Raw genomic sequence first — 26,503 nt, 5'->3', positions numbered from 1 at the left:
AGAGCATTAGTATTATCTCTTTTTACCACTATTTTACCTCTAAGGGGAACCCTTGGACTCTGTGCATGCTATTCCTTACTTTGAAATAGCACATACAGAGCCAACTTCCTACATTGGTGGATCAGCGGTGGGGTACAAGACTTTGCATTTGCTGGACTACTCAGCCAATACCTGATCACACGACAAATTCCAAAATTGTCATTAGAAATTGATTTTTGCAATTTGAAAAGTTTTCTAAATTCTTTAAAGTCCTGCTAGGGCCTTGTGTTAGTCCCTGTTAGCATTTCTTTTAGAGTTTAAAAGTTTGGTAAAAGTTTGAATTAGAACCTAGAACTAGTTTTAGATTCTTAAAAAGTATTCCAACTTTTAGAAGCATAATGTCTAGTGCAGAGATGAATGTGGTGGAACTCGACACCACACCTTACCTCCATCTTAAGATGAGGGAGCTAAGGTCACTCTGTAAAATAAAGGAAATAGTAATGGGCCCCAGACCTTCCAAACTACAGCTCCAGGAGCTGTTGGCAGAGTTTGAAAAGGCCAACCCCTCTGAGGATGGCAACACAGAGGATGAAGATAGTGACTTGGAGGAAAATTCCCCCCTACCAGTCCTATTTAGGGAGAACAGGGCCTCTCAAGCCCTGACTCCACAAATAATAGTCAGAGATGCTGGTCCCCTCACAGGAGGGGCCAACAACTCTGAAATCACTGAGGATAACTCCAGTGAAGAGGACATCCAGCTAGCCAGGATGGCCAAAAGATTGGCTTTGGAAAGACAGATCCTAGCCATAGAAAGGGAAAGGCAAGAGATGGGCCTAGGACCCATCAATGGTGGCAGCAACATAAATAGGGTCAGAGATTCTCCTGACATGTTGAAAATCCCTAAAGGGATTGTAACTAAATATGAAGATGGTGATGACATCACCAAATGGTTCACAGCTTTTGAGAGAGCTTGTGTAACCAGAAAAGTGAACAGATCTCACTGGGGTGCTCTCCTTTGGGAAATGTTCACAGGAAAGTGTAGGGATAGACTCCTCACACTCTCTGGAAAAGATGCAGAATCTTATGACCTCATGAAGGGTACCCTGATTGAGGGCTTTGGATTCTCCACTGAGGAGTATAGGATTAGATTCAGGGGGGCTCAAAAATCCTCGAGCCAGACCTGGGTTGACTTTGTAGACTACTCAGTAAAAACACTAGATGGTTGGATTCAAGGCAGTGGTGTAAGTAATTATGATGGGCTGTACAATTTATTTGTGAAAGAACACCTGTTAAGTAATTGTTTCAATGACAAACTGCATCAGCATCTGGTGGACCTAGGACCAATTTCTCCCCAAGAATTGGGAAAGAAGGCGGACCATTGGGTCAAGACTAGGGTGTCCAAAACTTCCACAGGGGGTGACCAAAAGAAAGGGGTCACAAAACCTCCCCAGGGGAAGGGTGGTGAGACAGCCAAAAACAAAAATAGTAAAGAGTCTTCTACAGGCCCCCAAAAACCTGCACAGGAGGGTGGGCCCAGAGCCTCTTCACAAAACAATTTTGGGTACAAGGGTAAAAACTTTGATCCCAAAAAGGCCTGGTGTCGTAGCTGTACTCAGCCTGGACACCAAACTGGAGACAAGGCCTGTCCCAAGAAAACAACCACTTCTAACTCCACTCCAGCTAACACTGGAATGGCTAGTCTCCAAGTGGGATCAACAGTGTGCCCAGAGCAAATCAGGTGTCACACTGAAGCTACATTAGTCTCTGAGGGTGGGGTGGATTTAGCCACACTGGCTGCCTGGCCTCCTAACATGCAAAAATAAAGGCAGCAGCTCTTAATTAATGGGACAAGTGTAGAAGGCCTGAGGGATTCAGGTGCCAGTGTCACTATGGTGACAGAGAAACTGGTTTCCCCTGGTCAATACCTGACTGGACAAACCTATCCAGTCACCAATGCTGACAATCAAACTAAAGTACATCCCATGGCTACGGTAACTTTAGAGTGGGGAGGGGTCAATGGCCTGAAACAGGTGGTGGTCTCCTCAAATATCCCAGTAGACTGTTTGCTTGGAAATGACCTGGAGTCCTCAGCATGGGCTGAGGTAGAACTGAAAGCCCATGCAGCCATGGTGGGTATCCCTGAACTGGTGTGTGTCAAGACAAGGGCACAGTGCAAGGCACAGGGTGAAAATGTAAAGCTGGAGTCTGGAAGAAAGGCCCAGCCTACCAAGAGAAAAGGAAAGTCAGCTGGGAAACCAGCTGCAACAAAACAAGAAAAAGAGAACCTCTCTTCTCAGGAAGAAGTTCTGCTCTCTGAGGGAACTGAGCCTATGGAGCTGGAACCTTATCAGGTTGAGCTCTTGGGCCCAGGGGGACCCTCAAGGGAAGAGTTGTGTAAGGGGCAAGAAACCTGTCCCTCTCTTGAAGGCCTTAGGCAGCAAGCTGCTGAAGAGTCCAATGGCAAGAAAACTGGAACACATAGGGTCTATTGGGAAGATGGACTCCTGTACACTGAGGCAAGAGATCCCAAACCTGGTGCCACTAGGAGAGTGGTAGTGCCTCAGGAGTTCAGAGAGTTTATTCTGACCTTAGCCCATGATATTCCCCTTGCTGGGTGTAAAGAAATGGCTCCATGTTGCAGTTACCCCCCACTTTTTGCCTGATACTGATGCTGACTTGACTGAGAAGTGTGCTGGGACCCTGCTAACCAGGCCCCAGCACCAGTGTTCCTTCACCTAAAATGTACCATTGTATCCACAATTGGCACACCCTGGCATTCAGATAAGTCCCTTGTAACTGGTACTTCTAGTACCAAGGGCCCTGATGCCAAGAAAGGTCTCTAAGGGCTGCAGCATGTCTTATGCCACCCTAGAGACCCCTCACTCAGCACAGACACACTGCTTACAAGCCTGTGTGTGCTGGTGAGAACAAAATGAGTAAGTCGACATGGCACTCCCCTCAGGGTGCCATGCCAGCCTCTCACTGCCTATGCAGTATAGGTAAGACACCCCTCTAGCAGGCCTTACAGCCCTAAGGCAGGGTGCACTATACCATAGGTGAGGGTACCAGTGCATGAGCACTGTGCCCCTACAGTGTCTAAGCAAAACCTTAGACATTGTAAGTGCAGGGTAGCCATAAGAGTATATGGTCTGGGAGTTTGTCAAACCCGAACTCCACAGCACCATAATGGCTACACTGAAAACTGGGAAGTTTGGTATCAAACTTCTCAGCACAATAAATGCACACTGATGCCAGTGTACATTTTATTGTAAAATACACCCCAGAGGGCACCTTAGAGGTGCCCCCTGAAACTTAACCGACTATCTGTGTAGGCTGACTAGTTTTAGCAGCCTGCCACAAACCGAGACATGTTGCTGGCCCCATGGGGAGAGTGCCTTTGTCACTCTGAGGCCAGTAACAAAGCCTGCACTGGGGGGAGATGCTAACACCTCCCCCAGGCAGGAATTGTCACACCTGGCGGTGAGCCTCAAAGGCTCACCTCCTTTGTGCCAACCCAGCAGGACACTCCAGCTAGTGGAGTTGCCCGCCCCCTCCGGCCAGGCCCCACTTTTGGCGGCAAGGCCGGAGAAAATAATGAGAAAAACAAGGAGGAGTCACTGGCCAGTCAGGACAGCCCCTAAGGTGTCCTGAGCTGAGGTGACTCTGACTTTTAGAAATCCTCCATCTTGCAGATGGAGGATTCCCCCAATAGGGTTAGGATTGTGACCCCCTCCCCTTGGGAGGAGGCACAAAGAGGGTGTACCCACCCTCAGGGCTAGTAGCCATTGGCTACTAACCCCCCAGACCTAAACACGCCCTTAAATTTAGTATTTAAGGGCTACCCTGAACCCTAGAAAATTAGATTCCTGCAACTACAAGAAGAAGGACTGCCTAGCTGAAAACCCCTGCAGAGGAAGACCAGAAGACGACAACTGCCTTGGCTCCAGAAACTCACCGGCCTGTCTCCTGCCTTCCAAAGATCCTGCTCCAGCGACGCCTTCCAAAGGGACCAGCGACCTCGACATCCTCTGAGGACTGCCCCTGCTTCGAAAAGACAAGAAACTCCCGAGGACAGCGGACCTGCTCCAAGAAAAGCTGCAACTTTGTTTCCAGCAGCTTTAAAGAACCCTGCAAGCTCCCCGCAAGAAGCGTGAGACTTGCAACACTGCACCCGGCGACCCCGACTCGGCTGGTGGCGATCCAACACTTCAGGAGGGACCCCAGGACTACTCTGATACTGTGAGTACCAAAACCTGTCCCCCCTGAGCCCCCACAGCGCCGCCTGCAGAGGGAATCCCGAGGCTTCCCCTGACCGCGACTCTTTGAACCTAAAGTCCCGACGCCTGGGAGAGACCCTGCACCCGCAGCCCCCAGGACCTGAAGGACCGGACTTTCACTGGAGAAGTGACCCCCAGGAGTCCCTCTCCCTTGCCCAAGTGGAGGTTTCCCCGAGGAATCCCCCCCTTGCCTGCCTGCAGCGCTGAAGAGATCCCTAGATCTCCCATTGACTTCCATTACAAACCCGACGCTTGTTTCTACACTGCACCCGGCCGCCCCCGCGCTGCTGAGGGTGAAATTCCTCTGTGGGCTTGTGTCCCCCCCGGTGCCCTACAAAACCCCCCTGGTCTGCCCTCCGAAGACGCGGGTACTTACCTGCAAGCAGACCGGAACCGGGGCACCCCCTTCTCTCCATTCTAGCCTATGTGTTTTGGGCACCACTTTGAACTCTGCACCTGACCGGCCCTGAGCTGCTGGTGTGGTGACTTTGGGGTTGCTCTGAACCCCCAACGGTGGGCTACCTTGGACCAAGAACTAAGCCCTGTAAGTGTCTTACTTACCTGGTTAACCTAACAAATACTTACCTCCCCTAGGAACTGTGAAAATTGCACTAAGTATCCACTTTTAAAACAGCTATTTGCGAATAACTTGAAAAGTATACATGCAATTTTGATGATTTGAAGTTCCTAAAGTACTTACCTGCAATACCTTTCGAATGAGATATTACATGTAGAATTTGAACCTGTGGTCCCTAAAATAAACTAAGAAAAGATATTTTTCTATATAAAAACCTATTGGCTGGATTTGTCTCTGAGTGTGTGTACCTCATTTATTGTCTATGTGTATGTACAACAAATGCTTAACACTACTCCTTGGATAAGCCTACTGCTCGACCACACTACCACAAAATAGAGCATTAGTATTATCTCTTTTTACCACTATTTTACCTCTAAGGGGAACCCTTGGACTCTGCGCATGCTATTCCTTACTTTGAAATAGCACATACAGAGCCAACTTCCTACATTGGTGGATCAGCGGTGGGGTACAAGACTTTGCATTTGCTGGACTACTCAGCCAATACCTGATCACACGACAAATTCCAAAATTGTCATTAGAAATTCATTTTTGCAATTTGAAATTTTTCTAAATTCTTAAAAGTCCTGCTAGGGCCTTGTGTGTTAAGTCCCTGTTTAGCATTGTCTTTTTAGAGTTTAAAAGTTTGTTAAAAGTTTGAATTAGATTCTAGAAACAGTTTTAGATTCTTAAAAAAGTATTCCAACTCTTAGCAGAATAATGTCTGATACAGAGATGCAGGTGGTGGAACTCGACACCACACCTTACCTCCATCTTAAGATGAGGGAGCTAAGGTCTCTCTGTAATATAAAGAAAATAACCATTGGCTCCAGACCTACCAAAATTCAGCTCCAGGAGCTGTTGGCAGAGTTTGAAAAAGCCAACCCCTCTGAGGATGACTTCACAGAGGAAGAAATTAGTGACTTGGAGGGCAATTCCCCCCTTCCAGTCCTAAATAGGGAGACCAGGGCCTCTCAAGCCCTGTCTCCAAAAATGATAGTCAGAAATGTTGCTTCCCTCACAGGAGGGTCCAGCATTTCTGAAATCACTGAGGATGCTTTCAGTGAAGATGACCCCCTGTTAGCCAGGATGGTCAAAAGATTGGCTTTGGAAAAGCAGCTCCTAGCCATAGAAAGGGAAAGAAAAGAGATGGGCCTAGGTCCCATCAATGGTGGCAGCAACTTAAATAGGGTCAGAGATTCTCCTGACATCCTAAAAATCCCCAAAGGGATTGTAACAAAATATGAAGATGGTGATGACATCACCAAATGGTTCACAGCTTTTGAGAGGGCTTGTGTAACCAGAAAAGTGAACAGATCTCACTGGGGTGCTCTCCTTTGGGAAATGTTCACTGGAAAGTGTAGGGATAGACTCCTCACACTCTCTGGAAAAGATGCAGAATCTTATGACCTCATGAAGGGTACCCTGATTGAGGGCTTTGGATTCTCCACTGAGGAGTATAGAATTAGATTCAGGGGGGCTCAAAAATCCTCGAGCCAGACCTGGGTTGATTTTGTAGACTACTCAGTAAAAACACTGGATGGTTGGTTAACTGGAAATGAAGTGTGTGACTATGTTGGGCTTTATAATTTGTTTATGAAAGAACACATTTTAAGTAACTGCTTCAATGAAAAGTTGCATCAGTATCTGGTAGACCTAGGTCCAATTTCTCCCCAAGAATTGGGAAAGAAGGCCGACCACTGGGTCAAGACTAGGGTAACCAAAACTTCCACTGGGGGTGACCAAAAGAAAGGGGTTACAAAAACTCCCCAGGAGAAAGTGGGTGACACTAGAAACAAAGAAAAAGAGTCCTCTGTAGGCCCCCAAAAACCAGAGCAGGTGGGTGGGCCCCAAGACACAACCCAAAACAAAGGTGGGTACCAGGGTAAGAACTGGGATGCCACTAAGGCATGGTGCCACAACTGTAAACAGTCTGGGCACCACACCAAGGACACTTCTTGTCCCAAAAACAAACCCCAGAACAAAATTCCAGGGGTAACCAGTGTAGCCATGGGAGATGACTCCTCAGATGAGGAGGTCTTCCTAGCCTTCAACTGGAAACAGGGCCCAACAGGTGAGTTGGAGATTCCAGAGGGAAGTAGACACTTCCACCACCTACTGGTGAATGGAATCCCAACCACTGCCCTGAGAGACACTTGTGCCAGTCACACTATTGTGCATGACAGGCTGGTGCTCTCAAACCAGTACATCCCAGGTGAGACTGCCAGGGTAAGAGTTAGCCTAGACAGGGTCACTAAGAGGCCTGTGGCTTTAGTGCCCATAGAAGTGGGTGGCACTCTTAGCTGGAGAAGGGTAGTAGTCAGTACAGACCTCCCCCTTGATTGTCTCCTTGGAAATGACTACCCAGAGGTTAGTCAGAGCCCAAGAGAGAAACTGGTCCAGTGCCAGTCCTCTCCCAAGGATTTTGGAAGTCCTGCCTCTGCAGTAAATACAAGCAGGCCCCAGAAGAAGAAGAAAAGAAAACAGAGTAGGAAGGGTGGACAACCTTTAGCCAAGGTTACAGCAAGCCAAGGAGATTCTGCTCCAGTAGGGGAGAACTCCAAAAATGGCCCTGATAAAGTCCAACCTGACCCACAAGAAGTCCTGGCTAGTCAGGCAACTGTTAAACCTGAGTGGGTGGCTCCTCAGCTAACAGAAGAAAGAGTGGAAGAAGGGTGTTTACTACAAGATGTGGTAACCCCCCACTCTAATACAGCAGACAGGCAACCTGAACCCAAAGAGGCCTGTAACTTAGCCCCTTCCCTTTTAGGTGAAGAGCTAAAGGTGTGGTTCTGGGCACTGACAGCTGTCAGTGGCCTCTGCTGGGTGTTAGCCTTTATGGCTGCACTATCCTTGGCATGGTGGTCTGACCCCATGCCAAATAACAAGTTAGGCCCCCTGACCCTGTTGGTCATGGTGGGGTTACTCCAGCTCTGGGTAACCTCTTTGGGTAAGCTAGGGGTGACCTTGGCTAAGATAAGATTAGCAGAGGTGGATACCTCTGACCTCAAAATAGAGAGAATGGGTGAAGACATAAAAAGCACAGACAAGAGGCAGTTCAGACTAGGTCCTATCACTGTGGAAGTGGGTCAGTTCCCCAGAGGGAATGACCTGAACAGGAGGATGTAAGGCAGAGTAGGCCCTGCAACAAACCAGCCATTTCCTCTACTCTTCCTCGCCTGACAGACTAGGAAGACTCTTCCAGCGTTGGCTGAGTCTCCTGGCCTGTGGGCTGGGGGGGGGCTTGTGTAAAGAAATGGCTCCATGTTGCAGTTACCCCCCACTTTTTGCCTGATACTGATGCTGACTTGACTGAGAAGTGTGCTGGGACCCTGCTAACCAGGCCCCAGCACCAGTGTTCCTTCACCTAAAATGTACCATTGTATCCACAATTGGCACACCCTGGCATTCAGATAAGTCCCTTGTAACTGGTACTTCTAGTACCAAGGGCCCTGATGCCAAGAAAGGTCTCTAAGGGCTGCAGCATGTCTTATGCCACCCTAGAGACCCCTCACTCAGCACAGACACACTGCTTACAAGCCTGTGTGTGCTGGTGAGAACAAAATGAGTAAGTCGACATGGCACTCCCCTCAGGGTGCCATGCCAGCCTCTCACTGCCTATGCAGTATAGGTAAGACACCCCTCTAGCAGGCCTTACAGCCCTAAGGCAGGGTGCACTATACCATAGGTGAGGGTACCAGTGCATGAGCACTGTGCCCCTACAGTGTCTAAGCAAAACCTTAGACATTGTAAGTGCAGGGTAGCCATAAGAGTATATGGTCTGGGAGTTTGTCAAACCCGAACTCCACAGCACCATAATGGCTACACTGAAAACTGGGAAGTTTGGTATCAAACTTCTCAGCACAATAAATGCACACTGATGCCAGTGTACATTTTATTGTAAAATACACCCCAGAGGGCACCTTAGAGGTGCCCCCTGAAACTTAACCGACTATCTGTGTAGGCTGACTAGTTTTAGCAGCCTGCCACAAACCGAGACATGTTGCTGGCCCCATGGGGAGAGTGCCTTTGTCACTCTGAGGCCAGTAACAAAGCCTGCACTGGGGGGAGATGCTAACACCTCCCCCAGGCAGGAATTGTCACACCTGGCGGTGAGCCTCAAAGGCTCACCTCCTTTGTGCCAACCCAGCAGGACACTCCAGCTAGTGGAGTTGCCCGCCCCCTCCGGCCAGGCCCCACTTTTGGCGGCAAGGCCGGAGAAAATAATGAGAAAAACAAGGAGGAGTCACTGGCCAGTCAGGACAGCCCCTAAGGTGTCCTGAGCTGAGGTGACTCTGACTTTTAGAAATCCTCCATCTTGCAGATGGAGGATTCCCCCAATAGGGTTAGGATTGTGACCCCCTCCCCTTGGGAGGAGGCACAAAGAGGGTGTACCCACCCTCAGGGCTAGTAGCCATTGGCTACTAACCCCCCAGACCTAAACACGCCCTTAAATTTAGTATTTAAGGGCTACCCTGAACCCTAGAAAATTAGATTCCTGCAACTACAAGAAGAAGGACTGCCTAGCTGAAAACCCCTGCAGAGGAAGACCAGAAGACGACAACTGCCTTGGCTCCAGAAACTCACCGGCCTGTCTCCTGCCTTCCAAAGATCCTGCTCCAGCGACGCCTTCCAAAGGGACCAGCGACCTCGACATCCTCTGAGGACTGCCCCTGCTTCGAAAAGACAAGAAACTCCCGAGGACAGCGGACCTGCTCCAAGAAAAGCTGCAACTTTGTTTCCAGCAGCTTTAAAGAACCCTGCAAGCTCCCCGCAAGAAGCGTGAGACTTGCAACACTGCACCCGGCGACCCCGACTCGGCTGGTGGCGATCCAACACTTCAGGAGGGACCCCAGGACTACTCTGATACTGTGAGTACCAAAACCTGTCCCCCCTGAGGACCCACAGCGCCGCCTGCAGAGGGAATCCCGAGGCTTCCCCTGACCGCGACTCTTTGAACCTAAAGTCCCGACGCCTGGGAGAGACCCTGCACCCGCAGCCCCCAGGACCTGAAGGACCGGACTTTCACTGGAGAAGTGACCCCCAGGAGTCCCTCTCCCTTGCCCAAGTGGAGGTTTCCCCGAGGAATCCCCCCCTTGCCTGCCTGCAGCGCTGAAGAGATCCCTAGATCTCCCATTGACTTCCATTACAAACCCGACGCTTGTTTCTACACTGCACCCGGCCGCCCCCGCGCTGCTGAGGGTGAAATTCCTCTGTGGGCTTGTGTCCCCCCCGGTGCCCTACAAAACCCCCCTGGTCTGCCCTCCGAAGACGCGGGTACTTACCTGCAAGCAGACCGGAACCGGGGCACCCCCTTCTCTCCATTCTAGCCTATGTGTTTTGGGCACCACTTTGAACTCTGCACCTGACCGGCCCTGAGCTGCTGGTGTGGTGACTTTGGGGTTGCTCTGAACCCCCAACGGTGGGCTACCTTGGACCAAGAACTAAGCCCTGTAAGTGTCTTACTTACCTGGTTAACCTAACAAATACTTACCTCCCCTAGGAACTGTGAAAATTGCACTAAGTATCCACTTTTAAAACAGCTATTTGCGAATAACTTGAAAAGTATACATGCAATTTTGATGATTTGAAGTTCCTAAAGTACTTACCTGCAATACCTTTCGAATGAGATATTACATGTAGAATTTGAACCTGTGGTCCCTAAAATAAACTAAGAAAAGATATTTTTCTATATAAAAACCTATTGGCTGGATTTGTCTCTGAGTGTGTGTACCTCATTTATTGTCTATGTGTATGTACAACAAATGCTTAACACTACTCCTTGGATAAGCCTACTGCTCGACCACACTACCACAAAATAGAGCATTAGTATTATCTCTTTTTACCACTATTTTACCTCTAAGGGGAACCCTTGGACTCTGTGCATGCTATTCCTTACTTTGAAATAGCACATACAGAGCCAACTTCCTACACTGGGCATTTGGGACAAACCAAGACGTGGGAGAGGTTAGTCAACCACTTCTACTGGCCCAACATGTCCCAGAAAGTTAAGGAGTTTTGTGTCTCCTGTACCACCTGTCAAGCCAGTGGTAAGACAGGTGGACATCCAAAGGCCCCCCTCATTCCACTTCCAGTGGTGGGGGTCCCCTTTGAAAGAGTGGGTGTGGACATAGTGGGTCCACTGGAACCTCCCACAGCCTCAGGAAATATGTACATCCTAGTAGTAGTGGATCATGCTACTAGGTATCCTGAAGCTATTCCCCTTAGGTCGACTACTGCCCCTGCAGTAGCCAAGTCCCTCATTGGTATCTTTACCAGAGTGGGCTTCCCTAAGGAGGTGGTGTCTGACAGAGGTACCAACTTCATGTCAGCATACCTCAAACACATGTGGAATGAGTGTGAAGTGACTTATAAGTTCACTACACCCTATCATCCACAAACTAATGGCCTTGTTGAGAGATTCAACAAGACATTAAAGGGCATGATCATGGGGCTTCCAGAAAAACTCAAAAGGAGATGGGATGTCCTCTTGCCATGTCTGCTTTTCGCTTACAGAGAGGTGCCTCAGAAGGGAGTAGGGTTCTCACCCTTTGAACTTCTGTTTGGCCACCCTGTAAGGGGACCACTTGATCTTGTTAAAGAAGGCTGGGAGAGACCATAGTGGACTATGTACTTGGCCTTCGCTCAAGGATGGCAGAGTACATGGAAAAGGCAAGTAAAAACCTTGAGGCCAGCCAACAGCTCCAGAAGTTTTGGTATGACCAAAAGGCTGCAATGGTTGAATTTCAACCAGGGCAGAAAGTCTGGGTTTTGGAGCCTGTGGCTCCCAGGGCACTCCAGGACAGATGGAGTGGCCCTTACCCAGTGCTAGAGAGGAAGAGTCAGGTCACCTACCTGGTGGACCTGGGCACTAGCAGGAGCCCCAAGAGGGTGATCCATGTGAACCGCCTTAAGCTCTTCCATGACAGGGCTGATGTGAATCTGTTGATGGTGACAGATGAGGACCAGGAAGCTGAGAGTGAGCCTCTCCCTGATCTCCTCTCATCCAACCCTAAGGATGGCTCAGTTGATGGAGTGATCTATTCAGACACCCTCTCTAGCCAACAGCAATCTGACTGTAGGAAGGTCCTGCAGCAGTTTGCTGAGCTCTTTTCCCTAACCCCTGGTCAGACACACCTGTGTACCCATGATGTGGAGACAGCACGCCTGTCAAAAACAAAATATTCAGACAGTCTGATCAAGTTAAGGAAAGCATCAAGGTGGAAGTCCACAAGATGCTGGAATTGGGAGTAATTGAGCGCTCTGACAGCCCCTGGGCTAGCCCAGTGGTCTTAGTCCCCAAACCTCACACCAAAGATGGAACGAGAGAGATGAGGTTTTGTGTGGACTACAGAGGACTTAATTCTGTCACCAAGACAGATGCCCATCCCATTCCTAGAGCTGATGAACTGATAGACAAATTAGGTGCTGCCAAATTCTTAAGTACCTTTGACTTAACAGCAGGGTACTGGCAAATCAAAATGGCCCCTGGAGCAAAAGAGAAAACAGCATTCTCCACACCTGATGGGCATTATCAGTTCACTGTTATGCCCTTTGGTTTAAAGAATGCCCCTGCCACCTTCCAAAGGTTGGTGAATCAAGTCCTTGCTGGCTTGGAGTCCTTTAGTGCAGCTTATCTTGATGATATTGCTGTCTTTAGCTCCAACTGGCAGGATCACCTGGTCCACCTGAAGAAGGTTTTGAAGGCTCTGCAATCAGCAGGCCTCTCTATCAAGGCATCCAAATGCCAGATAGGGCAGGGAACTGTGGTTTACTTGGGACACCTTGTAGGTGGAGGCCAAGTTCAGCCACTCCAGCCTAAGAGCCAAACTAATCTGGACTGGGCAGCTCCAAAAACCCAGACTCAAGTAAGGGCATTCCTTGGCTTGACTGGGTACTATAGGAGGTTTGTGAAGGGATATGGATCCATTGTGACAGCCCTCACAGAACTCACCTCCAAGAAAATGCCCAAGAAAGTAAACTGGACTGTAGAATGCCAACAGGCCTTTGACACCCTGAAACAAGCTATGTGCACAGCACCAGTTCTAAAAGCTCCAGATTACTCCAAGCAATTCATTGTGCAAACAGATGCCTCTGAACATGGGATAGGGGCAGTTTTGTCCCAAACAAATGATGATGGCCTTGACCAGCCTGTTGCTTTCATTAGCAGGAGGTTACTCCCCAGGGAGCAGCGTTGGAGTGCCATTGAGAGGGTGGCCTTTGCTGTGGTTTGGTCCCTGAAGAAGCTGAGACCATACCTCTTTGGTACTCACTTCCTAGTTCAAACTGACCACAGACCTCTCAGATGGCTGATGCAAATGAAAGGTGAAAATCCAAAACTGTTGAGGTGGTCCATCTCCCTACAGGGAATGGACTTTATAGTGGAACACAGACCTGGGACTGCCCATGCCAATGCAGATGGCCTTTCCAGGTTCTTCCACTTAGAAAATGAAGACTCTCTTGGGAAAGGTTAGTCTCATCCTCTTTCGTTTGGGGGGGGGGGGGGGGGGGGGTTGTGTAAGGAAATGCGTCCTTGGCATGGTTACTCCCCGACGTTTTGCCTTTGCTGATGCTATGTTTTGAATTGAAAGTGTGCTGAGGCCTGCTAACCAGGCCCCAGCACCAGTGTTCTTTCCCTAACCTGTACTTTTGTTTTACACAATTGGCACACCCTGGCATCCAGATAAGTCCCTTGTAACTGGTACCCCTGGTACCAAGGGCCCTGATGCCAGGGAAGGTCTGTAAGGGCTGCAGCATAGCTTATGCCACCCTGGGGACTCCTCACTCAGCACAGACACACTGCTTGCCAGCTTGTGTGTGCTGGTGAGAACAAAACGAGTAAGTCGACATGGCACTCCCCTCAGGGTGCCATGCCAACCTCACACTGCCTATGCAGTATAGATAAGTCACCCCTCTAGCAGGCCTTACAGCCCTAAGGCAGGGTGCACTATACCATAGGTGAGGGCACCAGTGCATGAGCACTGTGCCCCTACAGTGTCTAAGCAAAACCTTAGACATTGTAAGTGCAGGGTAGCCATAAGAGTATATGGTCTGGGAGTCTGTTTAACACGAACTCCACAGCACCATAATGGCTACACTGAAAACTGGGAAGTTTGGTATCAAACTTCTCAGCACAATAAATGCACACTGATGCCAGTGTACATTTTATTGTAAAATACACCCCAGAGGGCACCTTAGAGGTGCCCCCTGAAACTTTAACCAACTACCTGTGTAGGCTGACTGGTTCTAGCAGCCTGCCACACTCGAGACATGTTGCTGGGCCCCATGGGGAGAGTGCCTTTGTCACTTTGAGGCCAGTAACAAAGCCTGCACTGGGTGGAGATGCTAACACCTCCACCAGGCAGGAGCTGTAACACCTGGCGGTGAGCCTCAAAGGCTCACTTCCTTTGTTCCAGCACTGCAGGGCACTGCAGCTAGTGGAGTTGCACGCCCCCTCCGGCCACGGCCCCACTTTTGGCGGCAAGGCTGGAGGAAATAATGAGAATAACAAGGAGGAGTCACTGGCCAGTCAGGACAGCCCCTAAGGTGTCCTGAGCTGAAGTGACTCTAACTTTTAGAAATCATCCATCTTGCAGATGGAGGATTCCCCCAATAGGGATAGGATTGTGACCCAAGGGGAGGCACAAAGAGGGTGTACCCCCCCTCAGGGCTAGTAGCCATTGGCTACTAACCCCCCAGACCTAAAAACACGCCCTTAAATTTAGTATTTAAGGGCTTCCCTGAACCTAAGAATTTAGATTCCTGCAACTTACAAGAAGAGGACTGTTGAGCTGAAAACCCCTGCAGAAGAAGAAAGAAGACACCAACTGCTTTGGCCCCAGTCCTTCCGGCCTGTCTCCTGCCTTCTAAAGAAACCTGCTCCAGCGACGCTTTCCCCAGGACCAGTGACCTCTGAATCCTCAGAGGACTGCCCTGCTTCAAGAAAGACTATAAACTCCCGAGGACAGCGGCCCTGTTCCAAAAAGACTGCAACTTTGTTTCAGAGGAGCAGATTTAAAGACCCCTGCAATCCCCGCAAGAAGCGTGAGACTTGCAACACTGCACCCGGCGACCCCGACTCGACTGGTGGAGAACCAACACTTCAGGGAGGACCCTCCGGCGACTCCGAGACTGTGAGTAACCAAAGCTGTCCCCCCTGAGCCCCCACAGCGATGCCTGCAGAGGGAATCCCCAGGCTCCCCCTGACCGCAACTGCCTGACTCTAAAATCCCGACGGCTGGAAAAGACCCTGCACCTGCAGCCCCCAGCACCTGAAGGATCGGAACTCCAGTGCAGGAGTGACCCCCAGGAGGCCCTCTCCCTTGCCCAGGTAATGGCTACCCCGAGGAGCCCCCCCCCTTGCCTGCCTGTACCGCTGAAGAGACCCCTTGGTCTCCCATTGACTCCCATTGGAAACCCGACGCTAGTTTGCACACTGCACCCGGCCGCCCCCGCGCTGAGGGTGTACTTTTTGTGTGGACTCGTGTCCCCCCCCGGTGCCCTACAAAACCCCCCTGGTCTGCCCTCCGAAGACGCGGGTACTTACCTGCTGGCAAACCCGAACCGGGGTACCCCCTTCTCTCCATTGAAGCCTATGTGTTTTGGGCACCTCTTTGACCTCTGCACCTGACCAGCCCTGAGCTACTGGTGTGGTGACTTTGGGGTTGCTCTGAACCCCCAACGGTGGGCTACCTTGGACCCAAATCTGAACCCTGTAGGTGGGTTACTTACCTGCAAGAACTAACAATACTTTACCTCCCCCAGGAACTGTGAAAATTGCACTGTGTCCACTTTTAAAACAGCTATTTGTGTTTTATGTGAAAAGTATATATGCTACTGTAATTATTCAAAGTTCCTAAAGTACTTACCTGCAATACCTTTCAAAAGAGATATTACATGTAGAATTGGAACCTGTGGTTCTTAAAATAAACTAAGAAAATATATTTTTCTATACAAAAACCTATTGGCTGGATTTGTCTCTGAGTGTGTGTTTTCTCATTTATTGCCTGTGTGTATGTACAACAAATGCTTAACACTACTCCTTTGATAAGCCTACTGCTCAACCACACTACCACAAAATAGAGCATTAGTATTATCTCTTTTTGCCACTCTCTTACCTCTAAGGGGAACCCTTGGACTCTGTGCATACTATTCCTTACTTTGAAATAGTGCATACAGAGCCAACTTCCTCCATCCTCCATCTGCAAGATGGAGGATTTCTAAAAGTTAGAGTCACTTCAGCTCAGGACACCTTAGGGGCTGTCCTGACTGACCAGTGACTCCTGTTTGTTATTCTCATTATTTCCTCCGGCCTTGCCGCCAAAAGTGGGGCCATGGCTGGAGGGGGCGGGCAACTACACTAGCTGGAGTGCCCTGCGGTGCTGGAACAAAGGGGGTGAGCCTTTGAGGCTCACCGCCAGGTGTTACAGCTCCTGTCTGGGGGAGGTGTTAGCATCTCCACCCAGTGCAGGCTTTGTTACTGGCCTCAGAGTGACAAAGGCACTCTCCCCATGGGGCCAGCAACATGTCTCGAGTGTGGCAAGCTGCTAGAACCAGTCAGCCTACACAGGTAGTTGGTTAAAGTTTCAGGGGGCACCTCTAAGGTGCCCTCTGGGGTGTATTTTACAATAAAATGTACACTGGCATCAGTGTGCATTTATTGTGCTGAGAAGTTTGATACCAAACTTCCCAGTTTTCAGTGTAGCCATTATGGTGCTGTGGAGTTCGTGTTTGACAGACTCCCAGACCATATACTCTTATGGCTACCCTGCACTTACAATGTCTAAGGTTTTGCTTTGACACTGTAGGGGCACAGTGCTCATGCACTGGTGCCCTCACCTATAGTATAGTGCACCCTGCCTTAGGGCTGTAAGGCCTGCTAGAGGGGTGACCTATCTATACTGCATAGGCAGTGTGAGGTTGGCATGGCACCCTGAGGGGAGTGCCATGTCGACTTACTCGTTTTGTTCTCACCAGCACACACAAGCTGCCAAGCAGTGTGTCTGTGCTGAGTGAGGGGTCCCCAGGGTGGCATAAGATATGCTGCAGCCCTTAGAGACCTTTCCTGGCATCAGGGCCCTTGGTACCAGGGGTACCAGTTACAAGGGACTTACCTGGATGCCAGGGTGTGCCAATTGTGGATACAAAAGTACAGGTTAGGGAAAGAACACTGGTGCTGGGGCCTGGTTAGCAGGCCACAGCACACTTTCAATTCAAAACATAGCATCAGCAAAGGCAAAAAGTCAGGGGGTCACCATGCCAAGGAGGCATTTCCTTACAGGTTTTTTTTTTATCAACGTGGGTAATCAGAGTTGGAGAGTAATGAAATGGTGTTGATTAAAAAGTCTAATACAACAAGGCTTGTAGGACAACTTTATAACATTGTTCAAGAATGCCAGCAACACATTCCACAGACAGGAGGAAAAGGGACACACTAGTGTTTTAGTGCCCTAGCTAACAGACTACACAGTGTGCTAAACTAGGCATTTTTAAAGTATCCACAATTGTACCTGTGAACGGGTCAATTCCAGACGGAGGTGGAGCAGATGAGCCAGGAACATACCGACCACCGCCTGTAGAGATTAGAAAAAAGATAAGCCATGCGTATAACACTGTCTTTGCTCCACAGCTGGTGCCCTCCAAACAATCAATAACATCAAGGTAACGTGTGTACAGTTTCATGATAAGTGAAAAGATGCCAACTTATAATTTTAGTTCTCCATCATAGCTACATTATTCAAATGTACTAATGTTTGTTCATCTCATGCTATATGAAGAACTCCAAACCTCATGGCATTTAAATAGCATGTCTTTAGTTGCAGCCTATCTAAACCACAGCCAGGCTACTTTCAAAGTTGGGTCTCCAAATCAACATGGACAAATCAATAGAGACCAGTAGAGTCTCTTACATATCTAGGGAAAAAGATAGACACTTCAAACTAAACAGTGCATCTTTCGGAAAGGGAGAGTGTTATCCATTCCCCAAAAAATACATGGACTCTATAAAGACATACCAACAATCCAATAGCTCTTCAAATTGACTCACTCCTAGAAGCCATGGCATCCTGTACAGCAATACCTTGAAAACCAATCATGTCAAAAGAGACACATTTCGGGAGACATCCTTCACCTCACAACTAAGCACTAAACATACTGGCCTAGTGCTGCAAAAGTCAAACATTTTTAGTAAAAGTTCCATAAAAAAAAAAAAGGCCAGCAAACAAAGCAATAGTGAAAGATGTGTCTATCAGATGGGTAACTTACATAAAACATCTGATGGTTCAAGGACTATGGACAGACCGAAAAGGGACTTATCACATCATTCTCCATGAACTGAATACAGGGACTTTGCACTCAGAACTTTTCTTTGTTCTCTGGTCTCAAAGGACATAATGATTCAAATGGATGATAGCACCAAGGTTTATTATACCAACAATCAAGGAGGAACACGATCAAGACAGTTATCTCTGCAAGTACAAACCATGTGGCATTGGGCTCTGACGAGAACATCATCTCTACTGGCAATATGTATCCCAGGGGTAGAGTCAAAATAATTACCTTAGCTGCCATCACAAGGAAATTGACAAATGGGTTCTGAACAACAAAGTAATCTTCATTTAAACTCCTTCTCCAGCTGGTTATGATTGGGAGTAGCTATACTGTGATTCATAAAAAGAAGAACTGGCTCTGGGAGGCAATAGCTACTACAAGGCATTAAGAGGAGTCACACTGGTTCTTTCTTAAAAAGAACCAGACCTTCCTCAACTCCTAATGGAGAACTATCAGCCTCCATTTTACCACTCATTCACGCAATGTTTTCAAGGGGTTATGTATGTCAGATGCAGCTCACAATAGATATTCTAAGGCATCATTAAGGACACTCAGGAGAAAAATTACAACTCTGTTAGACTTCCATTGACTACGATTATACATGAACTCATGGAAAAAGGTATTTTCCATTATTATTTGCATGGAAGAATAACTGTACAGGAAGGTGTTCGGGAGTCCATGCACACAGTGGGGAATTATTCAAGCATTTATAACTTTCAAAGAAAATCCTAAGATGCAAAACCTTTAGAGCACCATCATCGGATAGTCTTTAATATTCATAAACATTAGAATAGAGCAGCAAGTTCATGCCCTGATTACATAGGTGGAAAATCAAGAAAAATGAAAGAAAAAATGATAATCAATCTATGCAAATGCATTGCTGAGAAAGGTATGACCTGGTTATCATTCCTAATCAAAAGCATATGCCCTCTACAATTACGGACTGCTTATGTTGACAAGACCTCTTGGTATTCTATGTGTGTATTAGAGACAAAAATGTTACGTTCTGAAGATACTTTTAAGCACTTCATTGTTAAGCACCTACTCTTGTTCTTCCAAGAGGCACTTGATATAAGTGTTTGTCTGAATAAACTAAAGTTACTCCTTAATTCGATAATACAACATTGTGGTACTGTCGGAACAATGATGGTTCCTATGTTTGTGAAGTGCAGATGATTTCAGAGCCAGGTGGTCTGCTATCTGCTCCAGCATATGTATAAGATGAGGCCATCAGATGCACATCAGTGTCATTCACATGCTTAATAGGGTAAATGCCCCAGTGATTTTAAGAGCACATTGTGCTTCTACGAGGATATTATTAAGTGTGGGAGACTTCCTGAAGCTATGGCAGTCCAAAGGCTCAAGATCCATTTTCTTGAGATGAGGTGCACATTTGAAGTGAACTAAGGGACGTTCCTAGGGAAAGTGAGGTGCTTTTTTATTTTGATAGGGAACTTTGTAACCACCTGAAACTTAAACATAAAGGAGGTTTATTTAATGAAAGAAAGGATTTTGAGGCAAGATTCTCTTCCAATTTTTGACTGAGATGAGGGGTCAGCACAGAGTTATCTTTTAATTCCTGAATGCGGAATGATAGATGTCTTCAGGGAAATGAGACTGTTATCAGATGAGGAGAGGGTCTTTAGACTAAATGTTTGCCTGCATTGGCCTCTTGCGAATAATCACATATACATACTTTTTCCTGGTGACTGCGGGCAGTTTCACTGTGAAGGGCATCTTATAACCAAACAACAGATGTTTATTGTTATCCAGTTTATAAATCACAAAAGGATAAAAGGCTCAGTAGACCCACATTGATTCCAACCTGGGAGATGAAACGGATTCCTGCAGCGGATGTACTACTCCACTGAGTTACCAGAAGAGATACATCTTGGTACAGTTAATTTAGGTAAAATATACCCTATTTGATCTTTTATTCGTGGTGGCTAATTGGAGATATTGGTAGCTCAAGTCCCAGTTGCGAGTCTATGAAGCTCACCATACCAAGCATTCTCATCAATGACTAACTTTCAATGAAAAACTAGGACCTCCTTTAAGATGAGCAAAGAGTGCATGAGCAAGGACACCAACATTTAGTGAATGAACACCCACAATATGCAGGGAAAATATGAAGAGTAAAAAAAGATTCAGATGTGCATAATGATAACAGAGTATGTACTACAGAGTGAGACTGTGATTGGAGGTAACGGCTGCTGCTTGGGATACAGATTGGAGCCAGAGTTAGTCAGGTGAATTGCATATGCAGGTTTACGAAGTATACATTTTCAAAACTGCACTTCTTATCCAGTGCTAGAATTCCAATAGCTGGCAATGTCAATGAGCTGTGTTAAGCACAAGACAGATCAGACAGCTCTCCTGAGCAGACAACGAAACAGCAAAGGATCATGTACAATGCAGATTTAAAGAAAGGAACACTGATTCCTCTAATATAGAGGAAAAGAAGACAAACTAGACACAGTCAACTGTATTAATCAAGCTGCTGAAATGCTGAGGGATCTAATGCCACTGACACCAAAAAGTGTAGAAGTCTTTTGGGGGTGGGTGAGTGCTATGAATTAACAAGATGAGGTTTGATAAGCAGCACACCAAACTCTATAAGGAATCAGGTTTTATTGGGTAGCATATGAAGTACAAACTGTTGGATTTGTATTTTTAGGAAATTTTCCCTACCATCACCAATGAGAGCAATGTTAGTTCACCAGGGTGATAAACTGAATGTACGAAACGTTGCAGTTTAACATCTTTTTAAGCCAAACAAGTCAGCCCTTTATATGGAAAGGTCCAGACACTTTCTTTCAAAATAATAAAGATTTGGCATCATAATGAAGTCACTTACCTGTGAAGGGGTCGGCAAATGTTGTGTCTGTTTGTGTAATCGTTTGTCCAACTGTGTTGTCTATGATAAACTTGGCCACCTGGTCCAAAAACATGGGATTGAGGTCATTCTTCTGGAGAAAGTTGTATGCTACTAACCATGGGTCATCACTTTTATTATATGGTAGCTTAAATGAAGGTCCACTCTCATTGACATCAATGGAAAAGACATAGTCGTACTCCTGAAATTAGAAAAGAAACAAGATCATGAAATCATTGTTGCAGTCACTGTAAAACTTACTGCTAGCCCTGGGACTGACGAGAGAAGTCTAACAGCCTGCAGTAAAACCTGTATTCTTGGTTGACTATCTTCTATCTTGCTTCCCTTAAAAGTTAATGACAAAATACAAACTATAATTTACATTCTAAAAATGTGTAACTGCCAGTCTGTATACATCCGAAGGATTACACCAGTGATACACCAGTGTTAATACTCTTCAAACCTTTAATTACAAATTAGGAAATTTAGATGGGATAAATCAGTAAAAGGCATAAACGTATGTACAAGGATATAATAATCACTAGATAGACAGTGTAGAAAAATGCCCCTGTTGGCATGGTTACCTCCTCACTTTTTGCCTATTGTTGATGCCAGCTTTGATTGAAGTGTGCTGGGACCCTGCCAACCAGGCTCCAGCACCAGTGTTCTTTCCCAAAACCTGTAACTTTGTTACCCAATTGGCACAGCCCTGGCACACAGTTAAGTCCCTTGTAAAAGGTACCCCTGGTACAAAGGGCCCTGTGAATTGGGAAAGAATGCAGACCACTGGGTCATGACAAGGGTGACCAAGACTTCCACAGAGGGTGACCAAAAGAAAAGGGTCACAAAACCTCCCCAGGGGAAGGGTGGTGAGACATTCAAGGACAAAAACACAGTCTTCTACAGGGCCCCAAAAACCAGCCCAGGAGGGTGGGCCCCGAGTCTCCTCACAGTCCACAAATGGGTATAAGGTAAAAACTTTGATCCCAAGAAGGCCTGGTGTCACAACCGTAGACAGCATGGACACCAATCTGGAAACAAGGCCTGTACCAAGAAAAGTCCCACAACTACTACTCCAGTTGGCACTGGAATAGCCAGTCTCCAGGTGGGATCAACAGTGTGCCCAGAGCAAATCAGGGTCCACACTGAAGCAAAATTAGTCTCAGAGGGTGGGGTGGATTTAGCCACACTTGCTGCCTGGCTGCCTAACATGCAAAAATACAGGCAGCAGCTCTTGATAAATGGGAGTAAGGTAGAAGCCCTGTGGGATACAGGTGCCAGTGTCACCATGGTGACAGACACACTGGTTTCCCCAGGACAGTACCTGGCTGGACAGTCATTCAGTCACAAATGCTGACAATGAAACTAAAGTTCATCCCATGGCAATTTTAACTTTAGAATGGGGAGAGGTCACTGGCCTGAAACAGGCGGTAGTCTCCTCTGCAATTCCAGTAGAGTGTCTGCTAGGGAATGATCTGGAGTCCTCATCATGGGCTGAGGTAGAGCTCGAGACCCAAGCAAGCATGCTGGATATCCCTTAACTGGTATCTGTCAAGACTAGAGCACAATGCAGAGCACAGGTTGAAAAAGAAGTGTTGGAGTCTGGAATAATGTCCCAACCTTCCAAGAAGAAAGGAAAGAAGACGGGGGGGGCAGCTTCTTCACAGCACAAGAAACGGAACCTCTCTTCTCAGGAAGATGTTCTATCCCCTGAGGGAACTCAGTCCATGGAGCTGGAGCCTTATCAGGTAGAGCTCTTGGGCCCAGGGGGACACACAATGGAGCAGCTGTGCCAGGGACAAAAGACTGGTCCCACTCTTGAAGGCCTAAGACAGCAAGCAGCTGAGCAAGAAAAAGGTAACGTCAGTGGAACCCACAGGGTTTATTGGGAAGATGGACTCCTTTACACTGACACAAGAGATCCCAAACCTGGTGCCACTAGGAGAGTGGTAGTGCCGCAGGGGCATAGGCAGTTCATTCTGACTTTAGCCCATGACATTTCCCTTGCTGGGCATTTGGGACAAACCAAGACTTGTGAGAGATTGGTCAACCATTTATATTGGCCCAATATGTCCCAGAAGGTAAAGGAGTTTTGCAGCTCCTGCGTCACCTGTCAAGCCAGTGGTAAGGCAGGTAGCCATCCAAAGGCCCCCCTCATTCCACTGCCAGTGGTGGGGGTCCCCTTTGAGAGAGTGGGAGTGGGCATAGTGGTCCACTTGATCCTCCCACAGCATCAGGGAACCCATATATACTGGTAGTAGTGTATCATGCTACCAGGTACTGTAGGAAGTTGGCTCTGTATGTGCTATTTCAAAGTAAGGAATAGCAGGCACAGATTCCAAGGGTTCCCCTTAGAGGTAAGATAGTGGCAAAAAGAGATAATACTAATGCTCTATTTTGTGGTAGTGTGGTCGAGCAGTAGGCTTATCAAAGGAGTAGTGTTAAGCATTTGTTTTACATACACACAGGCAATAAATGAGGAACACACACTCAGAGACAATTCCAGGCCAATAGGTTTTTGTATAGAAAAATATATTTTCTTAGTTTATTTTAAGAACCACAGGTTCAAATTCTACATGTAATATCTCATTTGAAAGGTATTGCAGGTAAGTACTTTAGGAACTTTGAATAACCACAATAGCATATATACTTTTCAAATAAATCACATATAGCTATTTTAAAACTAGACACTCAGGGGGTAACCATGCCAAGGAGGCATTTCCTTACAGTACCTCTGTCTGAAACCACCTCCTTAGGGAATCTGGTAAAAATACCTATGAGTGCTTTGACTACTGCAGGGACAGTAGTGGACCTAAGGGGAATTGGCTCAGGGTACCTGTAAGGAAATGCCTCCTTGGCATGGTTACCCCCCTGACTTTTTGCCTTTGCTGATGCTATGTTTTGAATTGAGTGTGCTGAGGCCTGCTAACCAGGCCCCAGCACCAGTGTTCTTTCCCTAACCTGTACTTTTGTTTTTACAATTGGCACACCCTGGCATCCAGGTAAGTCCCTTGTAACTGGTACCCCTGGTACCAAGAGCCCTGATGCCAGGGAAAGTCTCTAAGGGCTGCAGCATATCTTATGCCACCCTGGGGACCCCACACTCAGCACAGACACACTGCTTGCCAGCTTGTGTGTGCTGGTGAGGACAAAACGAGTAAGTCGACATGGCACTCCCCTCAGGGTGCCATGCCAACCTCACACTGCCTATGCAGTATAGATAAGGGTACCAACTTCATGTCAGCTTACCTAAAACATATGTGGAATGAGTGTGGGGTGACTTACAAGTTCACCACACCATACCATCCACAAACCATGATCTTGAAAAACAGTTTAACAAGACATTGAAGGGCATGATCATTGGGCTCCCTGAAAAACTCAAAAGGAGATGGGATGTCCTCTTGCCATGGCTGCTTTTTGCCTACAGAGAGGTGCCACAGAAGGGAGTAGGGTTTCCCCTCTTTGAGCCTCTGTTTGGCCATCCTGTCAGGGGACCACTGGCACTTGTGAAAGAAGGCTGGGAGAGACCTCTCCATGAGCTTAAACAAGATGTAGTGGACTATGTACTAGGCCTCCGCTACAGGATGTCAGAGTACATGGAAAAGGCAAGCTAAAACCTTGAGGCCAACCAACAACTCCAGAAGTTGTGGTATGACCAAAAGGCTGCAATGGCTGAGTTTCAGCCAGGGCAGAAAGTCTGGGCTCAGAAGCCTGTGGCTCCAAGGGCACTTTAAGACAGATGGAGTGACCCTTACCCAGTGTTAGAAAAGAAGAGTCAGGTCACTTACTTAGTGGACCTGGGCACTAGCAGGACACCCAAGAGTGCTAACCAGGCTCCAGCACCAGGGTTCTTTCCCTAAACTGTACCTTTGTCTCCACAATTGGCACAGCGCTGGCACACAGATAAGGCCCGTGTACATGGTACCCCTGGTACCAAGGGCCCTGTGGCCAGGGAAGGCCTCTAAGGTCTGCAGCGTGTATTATGCCAGCCTGGAGACCCCACACTCAGCACATGCATGCTGCCTCACAGCTTATGTGTCCTGATAGGGGAAAAAAGACTAAGTCGACATGGCACTCTCCTCAGAGTGCCATGCCCACAACCAACTCCCTGTGGCATAGTTAAGTCACCCCTTTAGAAGGCCTTACAGCCCTAAGTCAGGGTGCACTGTACTACAGGTGAGGGCATAGCTGCATGAGCACTATGCCCCTACACTGTCTAAGCAAATTCTTAGACATTGTAAGTGAAGGGTAGCCATACAGAGTATATGGTCTGGGAGTTTGTCAAACACAAACTCCACAGTTCCATAATGGCTACACTGAATACTGGGAAGTTTGGTATCAAACTTCTCAGCACACTAAATCCATACTGATGCCAGTGTGGAATTTATTTTAAAATGCACACAGAGGGCATCTTAGAGATGCCCCCTGTATACCAGTCCAACTACTAGTGCTAGGCTGACCAGTTTCTGCCAGCCTACCACAACCAGACGGGTTTCTGGCCACATGGGGTGAGTGCCTTTGTGCACTCTGAGGCCAGGAACAAAGCCTGCACTGGGTGGAGGTGCTTCACTCCTCCCCCCGCAGGAACTTTAACACCTGGTGGTGAGCCTCAAAGGCTCCAGGATAGTGTTACAGAGCCCCAGGGCAGTCCAGCTAGCGGAGATGCCCGTACCCCGGACACAGCCCCCACTTTTAGCAGCAAGTCCAGAGATGTCCTGAGCTGAGGTGACTCCTGCCTTCGGAAATCCTCCTCCTTGTTTTAGAAGATTCCCCCCCCCAATAGGATTAGGGATGTGCCCCCCCTACCCACAGGGAGGAGGCACAAAGAGGGTGTAGCCACCCGCAAGGACAGCAGCCATTGGCTACTGCCCCCCAGACCTAAACACTCCCCTAAATTGAGTATTTAGGGGTGACCCTGAACCCAGGAAATCAGATTCCTGATGACCTACAAGAAGGACTGCTGACCTGAAAGCCCCGCAGAGACGATGGATACAACTGACTTGTCCCCAGCCCCACCGGCCTGTCGCCAGACTCAAAGAACCTGCACAGCAACAAATCCAGCGGGACCAACAACCTCTGAGGACTCAGAGGACTGCCCTACAACCAAAGGACCAAGAAACTCCCATGGACAGTGGCTCTGTCCAAAACAGCAACAAAGGAACCATCTTTAAAGGGCTCCAGCCTAATTCCGGAAGCATGAATCCCCAACACTCTGCACCCAATGCACTCGGCTCGTGTCTAGAAGAACCAACACTGCAGAGGGGACCCCCCAGGCGACTCCCACAACGTGGAAACCCTGGTACAGATAAATTGGCTTACCCAATGTTTTTTGGTGGTGCTTTCAAAATCTTACAAAAGAAAATAAAACTCACCCACCACATAACCATGCGATGCGACACACAGCGCCCAGTCTGGCTGATCACGCTGTGAACAGCTCCTTTCTAGTGCGGGCCTCTCGCTTCTATCCAT

The 26,503-nt window shown here is 47.8% G+C and overlaps 1 protein-coding gene across 2 annotated transcripts in view; it reads right to left on the bottom strand.

Moving 5' to 3' along the window:
* The window catches only part of PLAA (phospholipase A2 activating protein), a 296,517-nt gene that overhangs the window by 131,968 nt on the left and 138,046 nt on the right, over positions 1-26,503 (bottom strand). For both annotated transcript variants that reach the window (XM_069240757.1, XM_069240766.1), the window contains 2 exons: positions 21,017-21,236; positions 17,340-17,402 (listed from right to left, as the gene is read on the bottom strand). In XM_069240757.1, coding sequence (XP_069096858.1) covers positions 17,340-17,402; positions 21,017-21,236 — 283 coding nt within the window. The remainder of the gene's footprint in view (positions 1-17,339; positions 17,403-21,016; positions 21,237-26,503) is intronic.

Source organism: Pleurodeles waltl, chromosome 1_2 (assembly GCF_031143425.1).
Source record: "Pleurodeles waltl isolate 20211129_DDA chromosome 1_2, aPleWal1.hap1.20221129, whole genome shotgun sequence".
Taxonomy (NCBI): domain Eukaryota; kingdom Metazoa; phylum Chordata; class Amphibia; order Caudata; family Salamandridae; genus Pleurodeles; species Pleurodeles waltl.
The sequence above is the reverse complement of the archived record's forward strand: the minus strand, read 5'-3'. Positions and strand labels throughout refer to the sequence as shown.